Below are 22,510 nucleotides of genomic sequence, written 5' to 3' on the forward strand. Positions count from 1 at the left end.
CCCAGGCTTCAGCTCCAGCCCAGGCTCCCAAAGGTGCTCAGGCCCCCAAAGGTACCCAGGCCCCTGTGAAGGCCCCATAGAAANGGCTCCTGCCAGTGTGAAGACAGACGGACTGCTGTGACACACCTCCCCACACACTATTTGCAGATGACCAGTGTCCTATGCTGTTCTTACAAATAAACTCAGGCAAGATCTGTTAAAAAAAAAAAAAAAGAATTCACCCATTTCCTGGAAGCAGCATGTGTATGAATAAATGGATAGCAAGTTACATAAAACTTCCTGTGCAAAATAACATGCACATATACTTGCATATAGAATTTACATACTTTGCTTAAAATCAAATGGCTATGGGGTAAAACTTGTTTGATCCAAGTGTCCATGATCTTCTATTTGTTCTATGTTGCCTCATTTTCCCTATTCTGTAGGGATTTAAGCGACCTATATTCACAGTAAAGGCACATTGTAAGTTGGTTCTATTTTATTTAGATATTTTTTATGAGATAGAGTGTGGATAATGTTATCTTTCCTGTTGTTTGAACTACCATATGGAACACACTGTATTGGTACCATATACTGAGTTTAATGCTGTGAGATTTCTTTAGAAAAAAATGCAAATGTTTAAAAATAGTTCAAAGCAATTCTGCCAGGAAGAGTGAGAGATCACCACAGAGCAGCCTTGAGCTATTCCAAGGACTGGACAGAATATTTAGTACACTGGTAAGTGAATTCACAAACCTTAGCCACTGTATCTGCAAAATGGCTGATTCTATCTTCATCCCCTCATGGCCCATGCGATCAGTGAAACTCTCAGAAAGGACAACCTTTACACAGTCACTCAACCGTTATGGTGAGGATTGCATCTAATAACCTAAAGATTAGAACTAATGCATTCCCAAGGAAGGATCTGGCAATCTATGATGCTGAAGTGAGGACTAATTCCTCCTGTTGATAGTTTTAGAAAATCAGCTGTGTTATGCAGCTGTTGGAAAATTTTTTTAAGCTGCTTTAAACCAACCAATGTTCTTAGGTCTTCCACGAATATCAGAGTGGATAGTCTTTTTTCTTTTTTTGAGTAGATAGTCTTTTAACTACACTAGATAGTGAAATGATTAAGAAGAAATACAGTAGAATATTTATTAAATAGTATTCATGGCATATGCGCAGGACTGTAGAAAATGTTTATTTCGAGGTTTGGATGGCATTGGGTTCAAAAATTACTGGGGCCAGTTCCTTATTACATAACCACCCTAAAGAATATTAACTGATGAACTGCCCCCAGATTTACATATCAATATCAACTAGAGCAGATAGCAAGGTAATTAAAAGTCAGTAATTGGGGAACAGAGCAGCCTGATTCCAAATCCCAGCTCTATAATTGCTGAACTATACCTTGGGAAATGACCTTGGGACAAATTTCCCCACAATCTTTGGCTTTCGTATTGTTGCTTTTAATTTCTTCCTTACTAATTGATTTTATTAACTCTAAAACACGAAGTTATTGAGAGTGTTAAAAAAGATTATATAATAAAAATGCTTAATTCTCAGTTTAATGGTTAATGGCAACTTAATGACTATGAAGAAAAATGTCTGTCTTCTTTATTATATATTACTTCTACCATAAACTCCAGTTCTCTGAAGTTCAGTTTATGTATGTAAGCAAATATCAAAAGTAATCTCCCTGCAAACTAATGATCTTACCCTCCAACTGTGTAAATTAAGACTAGTACTAAGTACTGAGTAGCTTAAGGTATATGTATGTGCATATATGTGTGTGCATGTGTATTTATGATTTGAAACCCCTACCAAAAAACAGAAAGGAACAAAAATGTGTTGTATGACTGTTAAACTTCAAAGGTTATGTGTGATAATTTGCATATTTTATCTTTCCTCTGTGATCAGCTTAAACATTGGTTTTCCTTCCTTGCACGTAGATTAAACTGGAAATAGGAGCTCAGACAAATTAATTAAATAGAACAAAATTATATAGTTGTTACTGGGTAAATTTAAACCTAAAACTTGGGCCATTTTTAGCAGAAAGTTTACATGACATTGCCTGAAAATAAATGAGAGCATGAGAAGAGAAAAAGATCATCTTTTCAAGTCATAGAGCAGACTTCAGCTTTCCTGCATTCTGCATTGCTTTTTAACAAAGGGTTGTAAATCTAGTGTTGCTGTTTTTCTCTTTTGGTATTTCTTTACATACTAGTGACCTGCTTAGGCATTCATGGAACTCAGAGGGATGTGCTAAGTTCAGGCTAAAAAGAATAGAATCATGTGCTACATAAATGTTAAAAGGCTAAAGGGCTAGAAAAAAATGTATTTGTGATTTTTGTCAAGCTCAAACACTATAAATATATGACTTTGTACACAAAAGTACTTGCTATAAGCTGAGGTTACAGTTATACAGTTATGTTTACCAAAAGGTCTTGGGTCGATTGTAATATAAGATCATTGAAAATGGTACAAGCAATGTTTTTGGACTCATAAAACACTGAAACGCTTTGGCGAATTTCCAAATAGAAAGGGTAGACTTGGCCGGTGCAAGAGAGGAAAAAGTTGTGATGAGACAAAATGCTGGTACATTCTTTTAAAATAAAACAAAACACAAAACCTGAACTCTATCATGTATTTAGTTCAGTGTTTATTTCCTGGTAAGATAAGGGCTCAGATGAGATGCCCATGCAGAGGCCAACATCTCTCAAGAGGTCTGTATTTAGTGGATTGGATGGTTGTTAGCATTGACAAATGGCTACAAAGAAAAATGAACCTGAATGCACTGCTCATTTACTCTGCAGCTGCAAATCATTTTGCAGGTTAATTTAGTTGTGTGCTTAAACTGTTGTCAGAAGATCAGAGAACAGATTATGTGATTTTCAACATGGAAGCATTTGCCAAGTTCAGAAGACAAGACACTGTGGGGCAGATGTGGCAATCTGTATCTCTTTTTAAGAGAACTTCTGTGTTATCTCTTGCACACTGTGGATGTTAGGGGTGTCAGAATCTCTACATATGAATTGATTGTAAACATTCAAAGATTTTTTTCAATATGGAACATGTGAACTTCAATGCAGCAAGTAGATAGTAGTTATTTGTAGAAGAAATCTGGTTGAACATGTCTTCCAGCAATAGACATGTGGCTATTACTTCTAAGTGAACGACATGGACCATAGTGAACCCAATATGTGCCAGCTTAATGCAGCAGGATGAAGCAAAGGTGATAACTCTGTGCAGTCATTAAGAACAAGGCATCTGGAGCACATATCTTATCTTGACTCCTCAACACCTCTCCTAGTAGCTCCTAACCTGAGATGAATAATTAACATAATTACCTTTATGTTCATTTGGTTTCAAGTTAATATGATATTCATAATAATACTGTCTAAATTTTAGGTTTAAATAATATACTATGGTGACTCAAATTGAAAATGACTGGTATAAAATCACATAATAACTATTCTTTATAGTTATTTTATAATTTTATGATCATTTAAATTTCCAGTTCAACCATACATGTCATGGATGTGCAAGCAGTTTACTACTTCATTTTATTTCCAGAACACAGCCATAACTCAGTGTATTTCATATAAAACATCATTGGTCATGTGACATCATTGATAAGTTCACTGTTGCAACTCTTGCTTTCATTAGTCTGAAAAGTACGATTATGGTGGTGCCCCTGGGATTCCATCAGGAAACACTCCTTTCTATGGGATGTGAACTCTAATATAATGAATTAGTAGGTTTGTTTTCACAATAGACAAGGTGTTCACTATTCAAATAATTTTCCATTACATAGCTTTAACTTGGAATGTTGAGATTACTTTAGAGATTCTAATAGGAAAGAGTCTGTTCTAACTCTTTAGGAGTGCACATGAGAGGTAAAAGGAGATATCTGTCTATGGCTAGGATCACTAATGACCTCTTCTTAAGAAAATTTTGGTTTCTCTAATATGAGAGAGTCTGTTGCTATTTTTTAAAGATTCTTTAAAAATCATATACTATGTAGAATTTAAAGTTTAGGTCATTGTATTTTTAATCTAGTAAGTGCTTTTAATATCTGTCTCATTACCTTTTAAGCCAAAATTTAAAATTAAATTTTATTAAGTCATCTATTTGTATTAACAAAACTGTTTTCTACATAAAAACTTTAGTTTAAAATCATATCTTAGTGAAAATGATAAGTCTCCAAACATTTTTCTTATACTAAATTCAGATTTAACACATATTTAACTTTTTTTCCATCTTCCTTGCAATGACACAATCATGAAATAAGTATCCTCTACACCTGTCCACATGCATATTGATTAGCACTTACCAAAGACAGTTCTTGCTGGTACTGACTCTCTGTTAAGCCAGAAGGAGACTTGGGAGAGAATAACTGTCATTATGCATGGCAGATACGTTTGAATAACAAAGTAGCCAATTTTTCTCTTCAAGTGGAAGTGAGTCGTCATAACCACATATTCTCCTAGAGGATGAAATGCACAAAGAGGATGAATAATGTGCCTTTAAAAAGTAGTTATTCCTTAAGTTATCAAAAAAACCAAAGTTCTAGAGGTTAGACATATCTTGTTTCCAATGACACTTATAACCTGGAGTGAAAGGCCTTTGTCCAACAAAGAAAAGCAACATTTTTAAATACAGATCAACTTGTCTCTGGGGATATCATGGAGGTATTAAAATCTTCTAGTTCTTCCTTCCTTCTTCCATTGCTCTATCATATAAAGAAGGGATAAAGCTGACCTTATATTTCCAGATGGAATCTGAAAGCGATGCGATAGATTCAATGAGCCTAACAAAGCTAGAATTGGTTTCCAGGGTAACTTGAGTGAATTGGTACAGCACACTTCTAGATGTCTCAACAAGGGTATTTCCAGAGGTGGGAAATGACTCAGGGAACTAAGGGGTAAAGTCATTCAATCTGCTCTGAATGTAGATTAACCAAGTCAGTGGCTAAGAAGGGGGAAGCCAAAGTATAGGAGTATGCACAACACTGCCAGAGTTATTTAGCTGCTGTCCTGGGGCATAGGCACTAGACTGCTGCTTCTGCAGTCCTTGAAGATGGACTTATACTAACTAAATTCCTGGGAGTTTCAAGTCTTCTGCCTTGGACTGGCATTTAACCATAGTAAATATTGTTTTGAGACTCCTAGCATCTTAAGATGAGAAGATTTGGTCTGCCTCAGGCTTAGTGTCTTATCTTCTTTTATGCAACATAACCCTAAACCCATGAAATCATCCAATCATGGAATTGGATATGAAAAATCCTGAGCTAAGGAACACTTTTCTCCTTTTTAAATGTTTTCCTCGAGAACTTGTTTTTTCATAGCAGTAGAAAGCTAACATATACACCTATTATACCAAAGTCCCTCACATGTACAATTGACATTTGGACTCAACAATTGCTCATGGCTAAAGTCTGTCTTGTGGATTGTTTATTTTTAGCTATATCTCTTGACTTAACCTGGAACAGGGACCCTAAAGCAAGAGCACTAGAAATTAAATGTCTTCAGTAATTCTATACTGGAAGGGAGAAGAGCTACCAACACTCTGGTTTAAAGGAGGAGGGATTTACCTCCCAGAAGGAAATCATACCCTGTTCTGACAGCTTCTCCATGATTATCGTTAGCAAATTAGAATGTAAATATTTCCATTTCATTCTCTATGTAAAATTGTAGTCTTGTCAACGGAGAAACAGACTCTAAGAAATTTTTGCTTCCCAGTTCTAGCAGCATCAGTTCTTTCTCTGTTATCAACTTATGTTTTCAAATTTCTTTGGAATGTTTGAATAAAAGCTGCTGAGTTTGCGCAGCTAAGCACCTAGTAACGCAACTGCCAGATAATAATATCAGGTGATCTTTCCTTCCCTGGGATGAGGATGAAAATGGCCTGCATTACATACAGTAGAGAACAAACTCTTCCCTGTAGTCAAGGCTTTCTATAACACAGATTTAACTTGCAATACAGGCTCATGTTCTTCCATACATCAGCTGAATACCTTGGCCAAGCAAACTCTATATGGCTTCTGTTGCTAAACATTTTGTTCATGAATGAATTGAGAACAACCCAAATACCAGGTTCTCAACAGGGTAGCAAGAAATGTCCTAAGGGGAAATTTTATTAGCCTCTGAAGAAAATGAGTTTATTTGAGTTTAATACTTAGATCTATTTTCTTGTTGTATAGCCTTGGGCACCTCAAGTAGACTTTTTTTTTTTCCTCTGAGTTTTCTTGTCTGTACAATAGTACAAACACTATGTGGCTGAAGGATAACTGCTCTAACAGGACACTCCATAAAAATTTCTAAAACATATTTGCAAAAGAAATACTATCAGTGTTACAAAAGAAAACCATTCCTGCATTCATCACTATTGGGTATTAATGGCAACTACCATTTACTGAATATGTACAAGTACTTTGTACTTTAATTACAACTGTTCTTTATACTCATTAATAAAATTATGTTTCATCTTAAAATCTCTAAAATATATTATTGTATATTGTTGGTAATGACTTCAAGGTCAATAGAAAGAAAACAAGTGATCCTAATAGGATAAAAACTCAATTTTCTGAGACTTTTGCTAATATATAGCCTATGTGCCAATGTTATGTTTCACCATCCCAGGGGTATGCTTTATTATTCTTCACAACTCATTCTATTGTGATCTGAAAAATGTCATCAGCTTAAAGAAAAAAAAACCCATCTTTCATAAAATGTCAGGAAGATGAGTATCTACATATATTCCATCATCTTTTGTTATTTGCACTGTGACATTTTTGTGAAGAGTGTGTAACGAATATGGTTCTGGGAGATATTATTTGACATTATACATATTATAAACAACATATTTTTCTGAGAGATTGTGAAAGAACAGGAGGGCTTCTACTGTTTTGAAAGCATGTTAAATTAAATAAAATCTAAAGAGCGTTGGCATTAAACTTTCAAATAAGTGACAGAAGTGACAGCAGTATCAGAATCAAATTCTAATAATTTAAAAATGAAAGAATAACAAAAGAGAAAAGGCCATATCATAATATGGATTGAAAAGTCTAGACACCAAGAGCATTTCTACTAAGCATGTCAAATTAAAATATAGAAGAATTGTAATATCCTTAGAGATGATATAACCTGAGGGAAGATTATAAATTAAAAGTAACAATATTCCTAATATAACTCAGAGTAAATTTTAGGAGAATGTAAGGAAGAAAGGGGGTATAATTTGGCAAATTGGCATTTCAAGTCATTTTAGAAGTGGCTTTCTCAAATGTTTGTTAAACATCTTGGTTGGTTTCCTGGGCTCCACTCTCCTATTTCCTAGGATAATATGGAGCTAAAATCTAAGAGCATATGTGACCATACATATTATCCTAAATCTTATTTAGATGTATAATGTAAAGATAGAGTGGTAGACATCTAATCTCACTGACCAGGATAATCAACCTTCAGTCCACTTATGTTATTAAACATATAGTTTAATGGAAGTATTTTTCCACATACCATGGAAGTAAGAAAACATGACTGATCACTGAAACTCTTAGCCCAACTATATCTTTTCTCTCACGTTAAATATGAATTATTGGATGAGAAAACCACAGAAGCCTTCCCTGGAGATCATGTTCTAGCCATTATGGATGATTCAGTATGATCCACTATCAGATAAGATAATTCCTGCTGATGTTGATCTTGAAAGGTCATCATTCAGACACCATCTAGAAAAGCCTCCATATCTAAACAAGATGATCGTATCATTTTTCTTTGTCATTTTCTAAGGATAAAGGATAGCCATTCAGAAGAAGCAACTTACTACCCAAGCTTATCAACATGTCCTGTGATCAAATTTGCTCTGGAAATAAGGCACTGTGAAGTTATACTTGAACATATTAAAACCCCTGGATGAATTACTTTCTCATTCCTTTCTGGATACTGATGCTATTCTTATCCTAATGGCCAATGTAACGACTTCAATTTCTGTAAACGACCTGTAATCACTGACTTAGAATCGAGCATATTATGGTAGTATCTCTACCCTTCTCTTTCTCCCATTATCAAAGTTATGCAGAGGATTTTGCACCTGAAGCATGTCACTAGGATTGTATGATGGGTGTTTATATATAAGGAGGATATCACTTTCTAAGCTTATAATAGCCAATCTGAATTAACTGGGACCTTGCAAAAAATATTAAGGTGGACAAACTGCCCCCCCAAAAGTTGTTTTGATAGGTAGATGATAGAGAGGTAGATAGGCAGATAGATAGATAAATGATAGATAGATAGATAGATAGATAGATAGATAGATAGATAGATAAATAGATAGATAGATAGATAGATAGATACTGCTGTTTTGTGTTCTAGTGCTATTGTTCTCTGGTTTCCTGGCAGGACCACGTAGGTAATTCCACTCAGTGTCATCTATCTTATGTTTTCAGTGCTCTAATATGAGGCATGAAATATCACATTGACAACCTTGCACAGGACCTCTGCTGCTTTCCACTGAAATCTACAAAGAATCTTGAGCTAAAATGGACCCAAAGAGACCAATAATTTGTTTTCTTATTGAAGTGTTGAAGATGTATGTCACACTTTACTATATTTAAGAATTTACTATCATTCTATGTGTTCAAACATTTACTAATAAGGGGCCTCCTACTGTGTGCAGTTATACTTATTTTTCAATTACAGAATGGTTATTTAAAGTAAGCCTAACATAGGGGGTTCACTAGCTCAATGACCCAAGACTTGATTTTCACCCCCTTGGCTCAGCACCCTTTCTTTTTGAATATGTTACTTTTTAATGAACAATTTGAATGCTAGAAGCATAACTCTTTAGCAACTAAATAGTCATTTGACAAAAGAATTAATTCTAAAAACATTGGATCTGGTCCTACAGTGGGCTATCATGGCATGTTCAGATTCATTAAAGATAGATCAACAAAAGAGTCCTTTTTTCTCTCCATACCAACTTCCAGACTTGTATATATTATTGCATGTCCATTACTGCAGTGGGGTTGTCTCCTTGATATCATCAACCACTGTTATAAAAGAATAAATGTGTCTCTATATATGATACTAAATGAAAAGTACATAGAATAATGGCTACTGTTTTCCAACAGAGATATAACACTAATAATGTGAAAATCTACCTCCTGCAGTAATCTCTCCTCAATTAGCCTATGCTACATTTTTTTCTTATTTGCTCAAAATATTTATTCAATGCCTTCCCTGGAACAGCTACTATAGAAAATGATAGGGATAAAGAAAACAGACATGATCTTTGCCCTCACAAAAGCATTCACACAGCACTTAGCACCCATTTTGATAATTACAGTTTATATTTTCATCCACTCAGGACTTCACCTTCCATGAGAGCAAGGTCTGTGCTGTGGCATCATTGAAACTCCAGTGACTGTCATGATACCCGACTTATTATAATGCTCATTTTAAAGAAGTAAACAGAGCATATTTGGGTATCTTTTTCAGCACATGTTGTAAGATTTAAAAAAAAAAAGGCTTTAGAACCAGAGTGACAGTAATTATTCAATAATTTGAGCAACAATTGTGTGATATTCCTCAGTGTTTTAACTAGAGCTTCAACCCTATTTCTAGGTATCATTTTAGGTATAATAATAGACCCACACATTTACTCATGCTATGCAAAGGCTCTTATATTGAGCTTCATCTCCAGCCACTATCTTGCCTTTAATGAAAAGTTTGCTATTTCTGTCTCCTTAGATGAAGGATAGATTTCTGTCTGGATAAAGAACTGATCCAACATCCCCAGGCTTATAAGTAACAGAACCAGGATGTTGATTCACATCTTTCTTTCTCACAGTAAAGTGACAGGCTGGGCTAGTAAAGGCAAAGCTTATGGCAGAGCTTCTCCATCATATAGAACAAGAACAAACTTTCATCCCTCAGTTTATATCCCAATTTTCTGTTTATATCCCAGGCTGCCATGATCTTATAGAACCAGATTCTTATTGTGAAAATAAAGAGAAGCCAGAAGATAATGAATGACAGGTATAGCTCTGGAAAATTTTCTCATTCCCTATTCTAACTTCTCTATCACTGAGGGAATCACACAGTTCTTAAATTCTCACAATACATTTTCCTCTTCCTTCCATTAATTCCAAAATAATCAAACAGAACTTACCAGTACTGGACTGAACAATTCCAGAGTCAACTGTTTGTCCAAGAAGGTCATACTGGTTTAAACGTGACCCATCTTCTGCCACAACCACTGAACGGGCTGGCTCTCTTGTCCACTCATAGACAACTTCTGCTCTTGTATAAGCATCTGAGATTACAAAGAGAAAATAGTACATATGTGCATCTGTCTCTATGATTCTCCTAATGAGCTGATTGTTCTATCATCTTCACATTTCTTTCCACATTGTTGCAGGTGGCAAGCTAGAAATGAAAGCTCACATACTCAGTTGCTTGGCAATATAGGTATACATATTTCTGAAATTTTCTTTCAGTCATTTGTTCATATTTAGCATGCTCAGCTCATAAAAAGGATACAGCACTGTGCTGGTGATACAAAAAGAGCCATATACAAGGTGGGTGACTTTATGTGACTTACAATCTTTATGTAAAGGAGTCATTAATAGACAGGCATATAAAGATGTAATTCCACAGAGTGAGATTAAAGTATACACTACTGGGTAAATGGACAGAGGGAGGGCTCAATTTGAGATTTGGAGAAGGACTTGGAAAGGCTCAGAGTCAACACTTTTATAAAACACAGTACCCAAAAGAGAACGCAAACAGAGAATGCAAAACAAGAAAGAATTTGTTCAATAGATATGTTTTCATTATTGATTATTTATTCATCTTTATTTCAGGCAACAGAGTTTCTCAATTGAAGAAGATTAGTGTGGCCATAGTAGGAAACATGAGAGCTAAGGAAAGATTAGAGACAACAATTCTAGATCCACAGGAAGTTGAGCCATGGAATGCTTACATTAAGTGGAAAACTAACACCAGAAATGTTGTTGCAGAACATTTGGACAAGAGAATTATATTGGCAACCTTTTAAATGGACTATATTTATAAATATTTGCATGAGAAGTTATATTATAGACCCCCTTTCTCACTCATTTTCATTTGCCAAGTCACTATTAGTCAACAAACCTTCCATATGAGGTTCTGGCTCATGAATCCTTAATCTGTTGACATGACAGACAAGGGGATAGAAAGGAAGGAATGCCGGAAGTGAGAGAGGAAGAGCAGGATAGATGGAAGGAGGAAAAGAAGAGGGAAGAAGGAAAGAGAAGATTTTAAAGCATTTCTGTTTTCCAGTAGCAGAATATTCTCTTCACAAGGGCTGAAATGCTGTCCCCTGTTTAGATGCACAATGATTTTTAATAATTTAAGGGGTATCAGAGGAGGAAAAGCTAGCTGCTTTAGATTATTTGATGGGAGGGCATGGTAGCAAAGGTTGTCCTTATGATAGAAGCTTGATTCACTGGCCAGTGGCCAACTTGTCCATTAGTTACATTTGGCAATCTGCCCAGAGACCAAAACACTTTCAGAAGGCCATGAAAATGTTTTAATTTATTTAAAATCTAAGATCAATATAACCTAACCTGGCCTGTAGATTTTATACCAACAGTTATGAAGTATAATTTCAATTATGTTTTGGAGAAGCCCCCCCCAAAAAAGATAAAATTGTTTAGAACTCATTGAATTCTTAATACTAGTCTGTTCAATATAACTCTCAAACCCAGGCTTAAGAACAGTGTACAAATATGTATTTGGCCAAGATAAAATATTAAAAGATTTTAAAATTATGGTTGCCTTTTACATGTAGATGAGGCTCCTTACATAAACAAGTACTGCCTTGGAATCAAAACTTGGAAGGTCACTTTACTCTGAACTGAGTGAAGCAGAAAACCCGAGATCTTGCTTCCCATAATATGTCAGCACCCTGTCTGCCCCATCACCCTTTGTAAGTCCACTCATACAGCTATCTCTTGAAGAAACTTGTATGGGCAATTGAGAGAAAGTAATTTAATGAATTCTGAGACAAATTTAAGTGGCAAATGGATAATCTAGATTCATTCCTGTGGATTTTTAAACACTTTTCTCTTTTCTTGTGTGTGTGTCTTTTGTAAAGTGGGTAAAAGAGGAAATCATTTTACTGTTGTGCAGAGTAATACAATTTTTATCAATATGAAGGTATAAAATGTGATGTTTAAAAGTCTCTTAGAAGAGAACAGTGTACCGGAGTTGGAGCCCATGGATATGTATTTCAACGGCATATATTTTTCGGATCAGAGCAAATCTTTGTTTTCTTGCAGAAGTAGACACACTGTATTTGTGAGAGCATGAATGGACTGAATGTGCCTCAGAGAAAAGCATCAGTGGCCACATGCTTTCATCATATTATTTAGAGAGCAAAGTGGGAGTACAAGTAAGGAAGAAGGCAGCTTACAATGCTATTCATTCTACTCTATCCTATTTGCCGTGTGTGTGTGTTTTTTCTAGAAAAATGTCCACTCTGTGCACAAAAGCCAAGGAAGTATACTGGTTCTGTAAATGTCAGGGAAGCTAATTCTAGAGATCAGGTCATTTTGGAGCAAGCTAAATCTCCTGCTACCGTATTATGTACTTGTTGGCAACCGTGGCTAGGTGGTCTCTGGAATGCTAATGTGTTTGGAGAGGGAAATTTAGTATGTTATCTTTGCTGTCTTGTACTTCATTTCTTAGAAGTCCCATGGTATATGGAGATATACAGGCCTCTGCTCCAGTACAATGAGGCTTCACATCACTCAGTACTCAGGGCTTCTGCTAAAAATCTCCCTAAATGAGGAATGCACTCCTGTAATGCAAGCTGGTGCTTTATGGAAGAGAAGACAGAAGGAAGGTACCTCAGTAGTTTATTTGAATAGATTATTCTTAAATATAAGAAAACTGACAAGTATCTTCCATTGCTTAGTCAAATACTTGAGGACATGCTTTCAAAAATCACATTATCTAGGAAGTAATGGTAAAAACAAAAGGCACTAGTTATGGTTATGAAATAGCCTTATAGTCAAGCCTGGATTTAATGTCAAGAGGAGAGCTGTTAAATGAAGCTGTGGTGCTTGTTATCAGCTTCAGAGCCCAGGTCTTCAGGTTTTCCCTTCATTCCCCAGACCTCCTCCATTCCCTCAGAAGTTTAAATGTGGAAAAGCAAAAGGGCACTTAAAGCTTGTTAGTACAATTTTTCTTTATTCCATAAATGCTTATTTATTGAATTGTGTTATTCTCTGCACTAGAAAATGCTAAATAAAATATACCTTACTCTTATAAAAGTAGTAGTCTGCATACAGTAAAGAGTATTCATAACACGAAGAATAATGAATAACAATCCAGGGACAACTGTTATAAGATATGTTGGAAAGAGAATCCAGAAGATTGATGGTGATGTTTACAAATCTCTCCAGAATCTTCTGGAAACAACTTAAGAGATGCTGTCGATGCTAAGATGTGAGAGTTGGGAGAGGAAGCAACATAGAAGTGATAAAGGAAAGAGAAATGCATAGCAAAAAAGATCAGAAGAGACATACCCAGATGGAGCGCTGCTTATGTATTTTCCTTCAACTTCATTCTTTTTGTATGATACACACTTTGTTTTCTCAAGCTCTACTTCCTTCCTTTTAAAATACCTCCCAAATCCTTCAACTGAAAATGTTTCCATATGAAAATATTTTCTACCCAACCTTTTCTGACAGCCTAGGCAAAGTAAAACATATTTCATCATACATAGATATAAATAGATGATTTTTAGGACTTTAGGAAACCTTTGATCTTTGTGAAACAGCTATTGGTTTCTTTTTTTTTTTTCTTTACTAACTTTTCCTCATCTTCTTGAAAACAGATACAAGTGCTAGAGACGATGTTTTGTGATGAGGAACTTCATCTAAAAACATTTCTTTTTAAAGATACAACACTAAGCCACTAAGCGTACATTAATAATAGTGACCTCTACATATCTGATATAAAAATGCATAGTACCCCCCTTTTTTTTAGCTGACCACACTTAATTAAAAAAAAAAAGCAAAAATACCCAAACAAACCTGTAACTCATTGACCAAATACAAACATATTTGAAGCCTAATTAAAGTTGGGCATAAAATACTTATATCTAGGAACATAATTATCTAGGAACATCATTTTAGAATGATATTGTGATATTGGTAATGAATTAATATTGGCTCAGGAAAAATATGGTGGGTCATCTTCTCCTATCTAAGGTTACTTTGTGGGCTGGGGGAACTTATAAGGCCTGATATATTTGATGTACTATTTGGCATCCAAGTTACAAATAATGACATCATGGTTAGAAATGTAACTGCCACTCGGGAGAAAACCCAAGAGCCCATGATGTAAGGAATACATTAAAATAAGAAAAGGGTGGGAAAGGGTAGTCCTCTCTAAAGTCCTGTTTAGGTGACAGGTTTGAGAGCTATTAATCCCGCGTCTTCAGGATAGAATGTGATCTATAAATAGAGAACAATGACTCCCCATGACTGAGCTGATAGGCACATGGAGGCACTTTGCTATTTTCTTTGCTTGCTCCCATCCTACACGATCACTATTTTTCCTCTATGAATCATATTTTACCAAAATAGTTGCTCAGTCTGCTTGTCTAGTGGGAACAGTAAGCCGGTTAGGTAAACTGGATTTGACTCAGTCCTTGTCTGAAACCCCTCTGCAGGAAGCCAGAAATACATTATCTTCACTTTATGTATGCATGATAGTCAGAAATAGAAGGGGAATGAAAAGCTCAGAGAGGCCAGCTCTACAGCACAAAGTTCCTTTGTCTACACAAAGCTACTCCTTGATGATATTAAACAGTACACATCCAGAAAGTTAACACATTGGAGATATGTCTATGATACAATCAAATGGGAACAAAAGCATAAATAAATTCATGAATGCCATGGGACAGTCCTACTGACCTGGAACATATTTAAGATGATAATGACAATAAATTATTTTTCTAGATGTCTCCTTAACAATCTGCCTCCATTAAGATAACACATCTATACACCTGTCTTTGGCCACCTGTGAATAATTTCTTAAAACCATTCTAGAACAATATAAAGTAAATACTGTGATCCCTTTTAAAGAGGATGAAAAAGTATCTATTAGATACAAGAATCCTTTCCCTTTTCCACCAATACCACTAGATACTATTTTCTACTACATGATTTAGCCCATGGTTTCTACTATCGTAAATAACACTAACATGAGAGCTGAAGAGATGACTCAGTGGTTAAGAGTATGCACTGCTCTTCTCAGCATCCTGAGTTTAGGTCCCTGCACAGAAATCAGGTAGTTCATCACCACTTCTCATGCCAACTTCAGTAAATTTGATGCCCTCTTCTGGCTTCCACAGGTGTTTGCTCTTGCCTGAGGTATGCTCACATAGTATCCTAGTGACAGTTACTATTGCTGTGATGAGATGTGTCAAGATCACCAAACCAGGAATGGAATCAAACACAATGAGCTGGGTCCTTCCTATCAATCACTAATTTAAAAAAACAAACAAACAAACAAAAACAAAAAACCAAAAAACCTTGCAGCCAGATCATATGGAGTCATTTTCTCAGTTGAGGTTCTCTCCTTTCATATAAGTCTAGCTTGTATAAGTGTACAGAAAATTATCCAGCACATATAGGCACACATACATAAATATAAAATATGTTTTAAAAAGTAAAAAATTAAGAAAAACACTTAAGGCCTACTACTTGAAGCCAACTCTTGTAACACAATGCTGTCTATGTATTTGTAACTCTCCAATAGATCATAACTAACTGGAAATCTCTTGCTCAAGTTCATAGATCTCTCATAGAAATAAGACAGGAGCCTAGCATAATTGTCCTCTGAGAGCCTCCAACAAGTAGCTGACCGATGCAGCAACCCACAGCCAAACAGTAGACAGGATTCAGAAAGTCTTTTGGAAGAGGTGGGGGAAGAATTGAAGGACCCAGAGGGGATAGGAACTCTACAAGACCAACAGAGCCATATAACCTGGACCCCTGAGGGCTCCTAGAGACTGAACCATCAACCAAAAAGAACATATGGCCTGGACCTCACATGTATAGAGAATGTGCAGCTCAGTCTACATGCTGGTTCCCCAACAACTGGAGCAGGCCTTACTCAGACTGTTACCTGCCTGTGGATCTTCTACCCTAACTGGAGTGCCTGTTTATCTCAGTGGGGAGTCCTAGAGTGGCTTGGTGTGTCAGGGTAGGTTGATACCCAGTGGGGCCTCCCCATTCTCAGAATGGGGAAGAGAAAGGGAAAGGAGATGGGGGAGGGAAGACTGGGAGGGGAATAACAATCTGGAAGTAAAGTGAATAAATAAAAAAAATAGTAGACAAAAAAAAGTAATGATAGTTTGAAGTAAATTTACTTACAGCTTCCAAATTTTAGTGGGCAGGCATGAGCATCCATAGGGAAGTCTTCCAAGTGCATTGGGCATTCAGCTCTCACGGTCAACCTTATTAAGGGAACACAGAATACAAATAAAAGCTCTACAGATTAGATATTTATAATTCGAGTAGGATGATGTTAACCTTAGCAAACAGAAGAGATGGAAGTAAAGTGCACACCCATGCCATATTCCCAATGACCAAATGAACTAAGGGAGCTACCATGACTGATTTCTATAATTTTGTGTTTGCTTAGTGAAAATGGACAGGATTGGATTTTGAAGATGGAGAAAGAATTGCTGGTGTTTCTTATAACAGGGAGCACCCACTAATCCACCCAGCTATGGGAATTGTTCTGATTAATTAAACCAGATAGAGTCAAATAAATAATTGCATAACAACATGTAGAAATGTATCACACAGAGTGTCCATTTTCCTGATCTTAGGCCCCTTTATCTTCTCAAAACAAAACTGAATTTAGAGCATGGCAAGAATTTCTCTGTTGTCTTCTCACTGGGTGTGTTCTGACTCTTTTATCCAGCCCGGTTATCCTGATTCTTTTATCCAGCCAATTTCCCTAGTTTAACATGAAACTCTACACATTACCTCTATCACTTCAAATGTAAAAAAGCCTTTTCTTTTTTTTTTTTTTTTCTACCTCTCAGATTTAACACAGAAAAACCCTCAGGTTAAAACTGTCCTGCTAACTTCTCCAGGAAGAAGGAAAAACAAAAATAAACCCAAACTTGAGTCTTCTGCTCGACATGATTCTATTAAAGCTCCTTCTGTAAATACTTTATGTTGAAACAAGTGCTTAAGTTGTGGTGCTTGCGAACTTTTCCCCTTTGCTCTCTGCAAGGAGATTTCTCCAGTTTGGACGATACTGTGACCAGCACAGTTGAAGCTGCAGCACCTTAAAAATATGCAGTGCAACTTGAAATGTGAAGGATTAGAAGGTTACATACACTAAGCTAATGAATGGTAGGCTCGCTCTGGGAGATGATATACTTGAAAACAATGGAACTTTCTCAAAGACAAGTGGTCATGAGTGATCCCATATGTGAAAGAAATCGCCCCAGTTGGTGCAGATGCACTCCCTCCATATTTTAACGAAAGGAGAATATTTATTTGTTTCTTTATCTATTTATGAGAAGAAAGCTGTCGCTGATGTCTTCAGAAGACTGTGGAGAATTTGATATTTTTAATAGATTTTTGTCTTTCTTAAGATGGCCTAGCCAGTCCTGCCAAAGTGTGTTTGCATTTAGTTGAAGGCAGTGACAGAAGTTGGACTGCTTGCCTTGCTATCTTATGTGCTTTATATGAAAAGTCAGGGTTTTATAAAAGTAAGAAAACAAAAACCCAATTATGGCACATCACCCTGATGATTTTCTTCTTGTGACAGAACAAAAAGTATGGACAGTTTCCTGCAGGAACTATGGCTGTCCTTACCTCATGGTATACAGCAGAGTGCCATCCTCTGTGATACGCAGGAGCTTATTAGGCATGGTCATGTTGTGGGCCACAGACTTCTTTCCATTGTGGAAAAATGTATCTGGAGTCCAGATTTTACTGGCCATAAGGTTGTTTAGCCGGAGCACTGTCATGGGTCCTTTGAATTTTAATCTTTCATCCTTCCAACTTTGACGGAAAAACACATCTATTGTATACTCCTATATAATTTTGGAAAAGAGCAGAGTTTACAGTTTTAAATATTTGCCATACCAATATCTTACAAATAAGATTCTGGAATCTTGTTGTGGCTTAGGTGATGTTTTGGGGAGCAAACTTGTGGTGGCACTTAGATGTTTAGTGTTAGAGAGATAAATGATGGCTTTTATTATAATTTTTATGCATGTACATATATAAATACATACATGCATGCATACATAGATTCATACATACATAGAAAGGACAAAAGAAAGAAAGAAAGAAAGAAAGAAAGAAAGAAAGAAAGAAAGAAAGAAAGAAAGAAAGAAAGGAAGGAAGGAAGGAAGGAAGGAGAAAGGGCCTGGACAAGTCCCTTCCGGTCGGCGCCAGCACTGGGTCACTTTGGGCTCGGAGTCAGTGGACACCCCCAAGGTCCCCTAGAGGACTCTCTACATGATCTTAGGACCACCAGTGAGTGGAACACAACTTCTGTTCCAATCCAATCGCATAGGACCTGAGACTGCATTAGGGAAGCAGGAAACCCGGCCTGACCAGTGTCACAAGTCCCTTCTGGTTGGCGCCAGCACTGGGTCACCTGGGCACAGAGTCGGCGGACATCCCCAAGGTCCTTAGAGGACAGTTTCTGAGACAGACCCCATTTCGGGCTCCAGACATCCGGGCACCTTCCCTGCCAAAGGAGTGGTGCCTGCCCTGCCCAAGAGGGCTTTGCTGGAGTACCTGGGGGAGCCATCTTGGTTCCTGGATCCCTCCGAGACTAGTCTGTGCAGGTGAGTGTGGACTACAGAAGCTAACAGCTTCTGTGACAGGCTAAAACAACACAGCTTCTGGGACAGGTCCTGTTTCAGGCCTTCATCTTCTGCCAGGAGGGATGTCCAAACGCCCGATATCTGTGCACCTTCCCTGTAAGAGGAGAGCTTACCAGCAGAGAGTGCTCTGACCACTGAAACTCAGAGGAGAGAGCTAGTCTACCAGGTTTACTGATAGAGGCTAACAGAATCAGGAATGGAACAATCTCTAACCAGAGACAACTATAACAACTAACTCNAAAGAAAGAAAGAAAGAAAGAAAGAAAGAAAGAAAGAAAGAAAGAAAGAAAGAAAGAAAGGAAGGAAGGAAGGAAGGAAGGAAGGAAGAAAGGAAGAAAGGAAGAAAGAAAGGAAGGAAGGAAGAAAGGAAGAAAGGAAGAAAGGAAGGAAGGAAGGAAGGAAGAAGTTTGTTTTATATATGAAAAAAATTATAGAAAGAAAATTATTCTCAAGCAAAAACTTCTTTGTCACCAAAACTAAAATAAACACAATATACTACAGTTTAAAAAACCTCATATTTTCAGGTTTTATATAAAGGGGTATATTTGAATAAAAGAATTTCAGCCATAAAAATAAAGCATAATATTTACAGGCCCCTCTGTGTTCTCTGAAAACTTCATATTCAAACTCAAGCCAAATTGGTGCTCTTACAGATGTAGAAATTCTTTGGCTAAAGAAATAGTTTTTTTGTTTCTTGTTTTTACACAAACAATATGTAGAATTTCAATTTTCCTTCATGGTGAACAAGACCAGGAAAATGTGGAATAAGCTAAATTTCCACTGTTGATTTGGAGGGTTTGATTGATTGTTTGTTTGTTTGTTTGTTTGTTTACCTTAAGAGTGGGGAGAGAGGGTAGAATGCAAAGTGTGGTGTGCGCGTTAGTGATGGCACGTGTGTGTATATCACATGAGAGATGTGTGAACCTCATCATGATTCACAGCCAGGAATCTATTTATCTGAATAAGCAGAGCTTTCCTTATGGCATTACCCAGAGACAAACATCTGCTCATCTAAAAACAAACGATGTGACTTCCCAGCTTCTGAAATTGAAAAGGATAGTATTCATCTTCCTTGTGAAGGACTTGCTACATTGACACTAAATTTAGAACTCAATGGTTCGAAATAAAGATTACCACATTTTCCATTAATCTTCGCATACTCAAAACCAGAAGGGGTCTAGCTGCAGAACATTATGCCATGTTTTCCTAATCTTCTGAAGCCCGATCCCTCTGATAACAGCTGCTTTTAAATCCCATACATGTCGTCCTTAGGACATACAGAATAATGTCTGCCTTTAAGCCTTTTGTACATGGTTTTAAATACCTGTCTCTTTCCTATCATTTAAAGAATGCTCTGTAAAGTCTGAATGCATACTTGCTCTTATAGCATAAATGTGATATTGACCAACCATGACTGATCTATGAAGTTACGTCATTAGTGAAGGTCTTCTAATGCACCATGGGGCTAATTGATGATTGAAATATAATCAAGGAAGTAAGCAAAATGATGCTATTCTGTTGATGCAGGCCAAACAAGTTACCATGCTTGTTGCTTAGATTTTTTTTTTCTATGTCAGAAAGTGTCAGGTGAAAGTCACTGTGATACATGATGGGAATTCATTCACAGCAAACATTTGATAAGCATCCTTTAAACTCAGCAGAGGGAAAATTATTAAACCTTGAGTGTTAGCAGAAGAACACAAGAAGGGGGATTATGGATTGGCTGATGAGACAATTGTACATGAGAACAGTTGCTTATCATTCAAAATATATCTAGTTTGCTTGTGTATACATGCCGTGTCTGGATAATAGACAGGCTTCTGGGACAGGGATATGATGCCTGATGACGGTTCTATTTTTTTCTGTCTAGCTACAGCCAGATATTCTCCATACAACTGAATGAGTTTACGTTGGCCTATACTACAGAGAATGTTTACAGTTAAATCAACATACCAAGCATGCTCAAGTAAACAATATTCCTAGAAATCAAAATGCTTGATTCATTTGCTAGCTATAAGGAGGGTTTTGTTTGTTTTGATTGGATTCATCTTGTCTGTGAAAGCATGGTAAGTGTTAAATGCAAATTAAACTTAAAATTTTAGTTGAAATTTTCAACTATGTGGACATATAAGATATGTCCAAAAGCAATGACTCCAAAAATTATGTCAGATTTCCCACATCCTAACATTTGTGTGCTTTTTATTATTTCTACTAGGCTTTATTTGTCTGTGCTAATGGCTGACAATGAAACTCCCATTTGGTTTGAAACAATTCTTGTTCAAATATAACACACACACACAGAGAAAGAGAGACAGAGATAGGCAGAGACAGAGACACACACACACACAGAGACAGACAGACAGACAGACAGACTGACATTACTAAGGGTAAGATATATCTCCCTTTTTGCTAAGTAGAAATAAAACCTTACATAGGCAGTAGACTGCAATCCAATCCTGCCCAACCACAAACAGAAACACTCTTTCTTCCTGTTTCTGAACCTGCCCACATGGTAGAAACAGGCAGCTTCCCAGGTTTCCTTCTACGACGTGTTTTAGCCTCCATGACCACAATGAGTTTGATTAAGAATGGCCATTTGGACCAATATGAGCCATGTTTCTCTCTTCCAAATGTGGAGACAAGGCAGGTGGGAAGACCCATAGTGTTAGGAACTGTGGATGTAGAGTCAATACCTATTATTTGTTTTCTTAATTTTATCAACACAATTTAAAACTAGGATTCTTTATAGCTTGGAATCAAGTGGTATTTGGAAATAGTGTCTTTGGAAAAGTTATAAAATGGGAACCTTAAGACAGTGAGAAAGAAGTCCCAGTCAAGACAGACAAAAGGAGAATACAGAAGATGGGACTCTGAAGGAAAAAAAAACTGAATAAATGCAAAGGCTTGCTGTAGGATTTAGTCAAGTTTCAGAGTCACAGCTCCCACCTCAACAAGAAAAAATTCTCCCCAAGTTTCTCTCTTAATAGAGTAGGTCCCCAGAGAATATGAGACTTATTCTCAAGATCTGGGACAAAACATTCACTTTGTACCTAAATAAATATTGTATTCAAGTGTTCCGGCTCAGACCATTTTTTTTTAACCATCTGTGTGTGCCTTGACTTAATACATTTTAAATACTATGGAAAGCAAGACTGTGTGATTGTGCAGCCTGGATATTTCTGACAGAACCTAGTGCCTTGGGAATGTACTGTTTGATGGCCAATTAATGGTTTTTAAAATAAGCTTAGGGAGTTGACCTCATTTTGTTTTTTATTCTAGATGAAGTTGGATGCCTTGGGAGCTCAGCAGTCTTCAGGGATGGGCTGCCCAGTTTTCAGGTGATACTGTTAGCTAGTGGGTCACTTTCCTTTCTTGAAAGCATGCAGATAAGAATACTAGTGAGTTGAATGATTTGAAATAAAGATAAAATAAAATAAGATTTAAAAACATTGAAAACACTCAGTAATAACAAATGCAACAAATGCAAATATGGTTATTATTAATTGGGCAATTTATTAGTTTCTACTTTAAAATAGGCAAAGGTTTTTTTTTTCTGTTTGAAAAGTAACTTTATTTTAAAGTTACTTAAAGACAGAAAGACAGGAAAGAA

The 22,510-nt window shown here is 36.6% G+C and overlaps 1 protein-coding gene across 2 annotated transcripts in view; it reads right to left on the minus strand.

Moving 5' to 3' along the window:
• The window catches only part of Gabra1 (gamma-aminobutyric acid type A receptor alpha1 subunit), a 52,529-nt gene that overhangs the window by 5,647 nt on the left and 24,372 nt on the right, over positions 1-22,510 (minus strand). For both annotated transcript variants that reach the window (XM_021176932.2, XM_029484124.1), the window contains exons 5-8: positions 17,876-18,096; positions 16,412-16,494; positions 10,150-10,293; positions 4,316-4,468 (exon numbers count right to left, since the gene is read on the minus strand). In XM_021176932.2, coding sequence (XP_021032591.1) covers positions 4,316-4,468; positions 10,150-10,293; positions 16,412-16,494; positions 17,876-18,096 — 601 coding nt within the window. The remainder of the gene's footprint in view (positions 1-4,315; positions 4,469-10,149; positions 10,294-16,411; positions 16,495-17,875; positions 18,097-22,510) is intronic.

This window comes from Mus caroli, chromosome 11, assembly GCF_900094665.2.
Source record: "Mus caroli chromosome 11, CAROLI_EIJ_v1.1, whole genome shotgun sequence".
Lineage (NCBI taxonomy): Eukaryota > Metazoa > Chordata > Mammalia > Rodentia > Muridae > Mus > Mus caroli.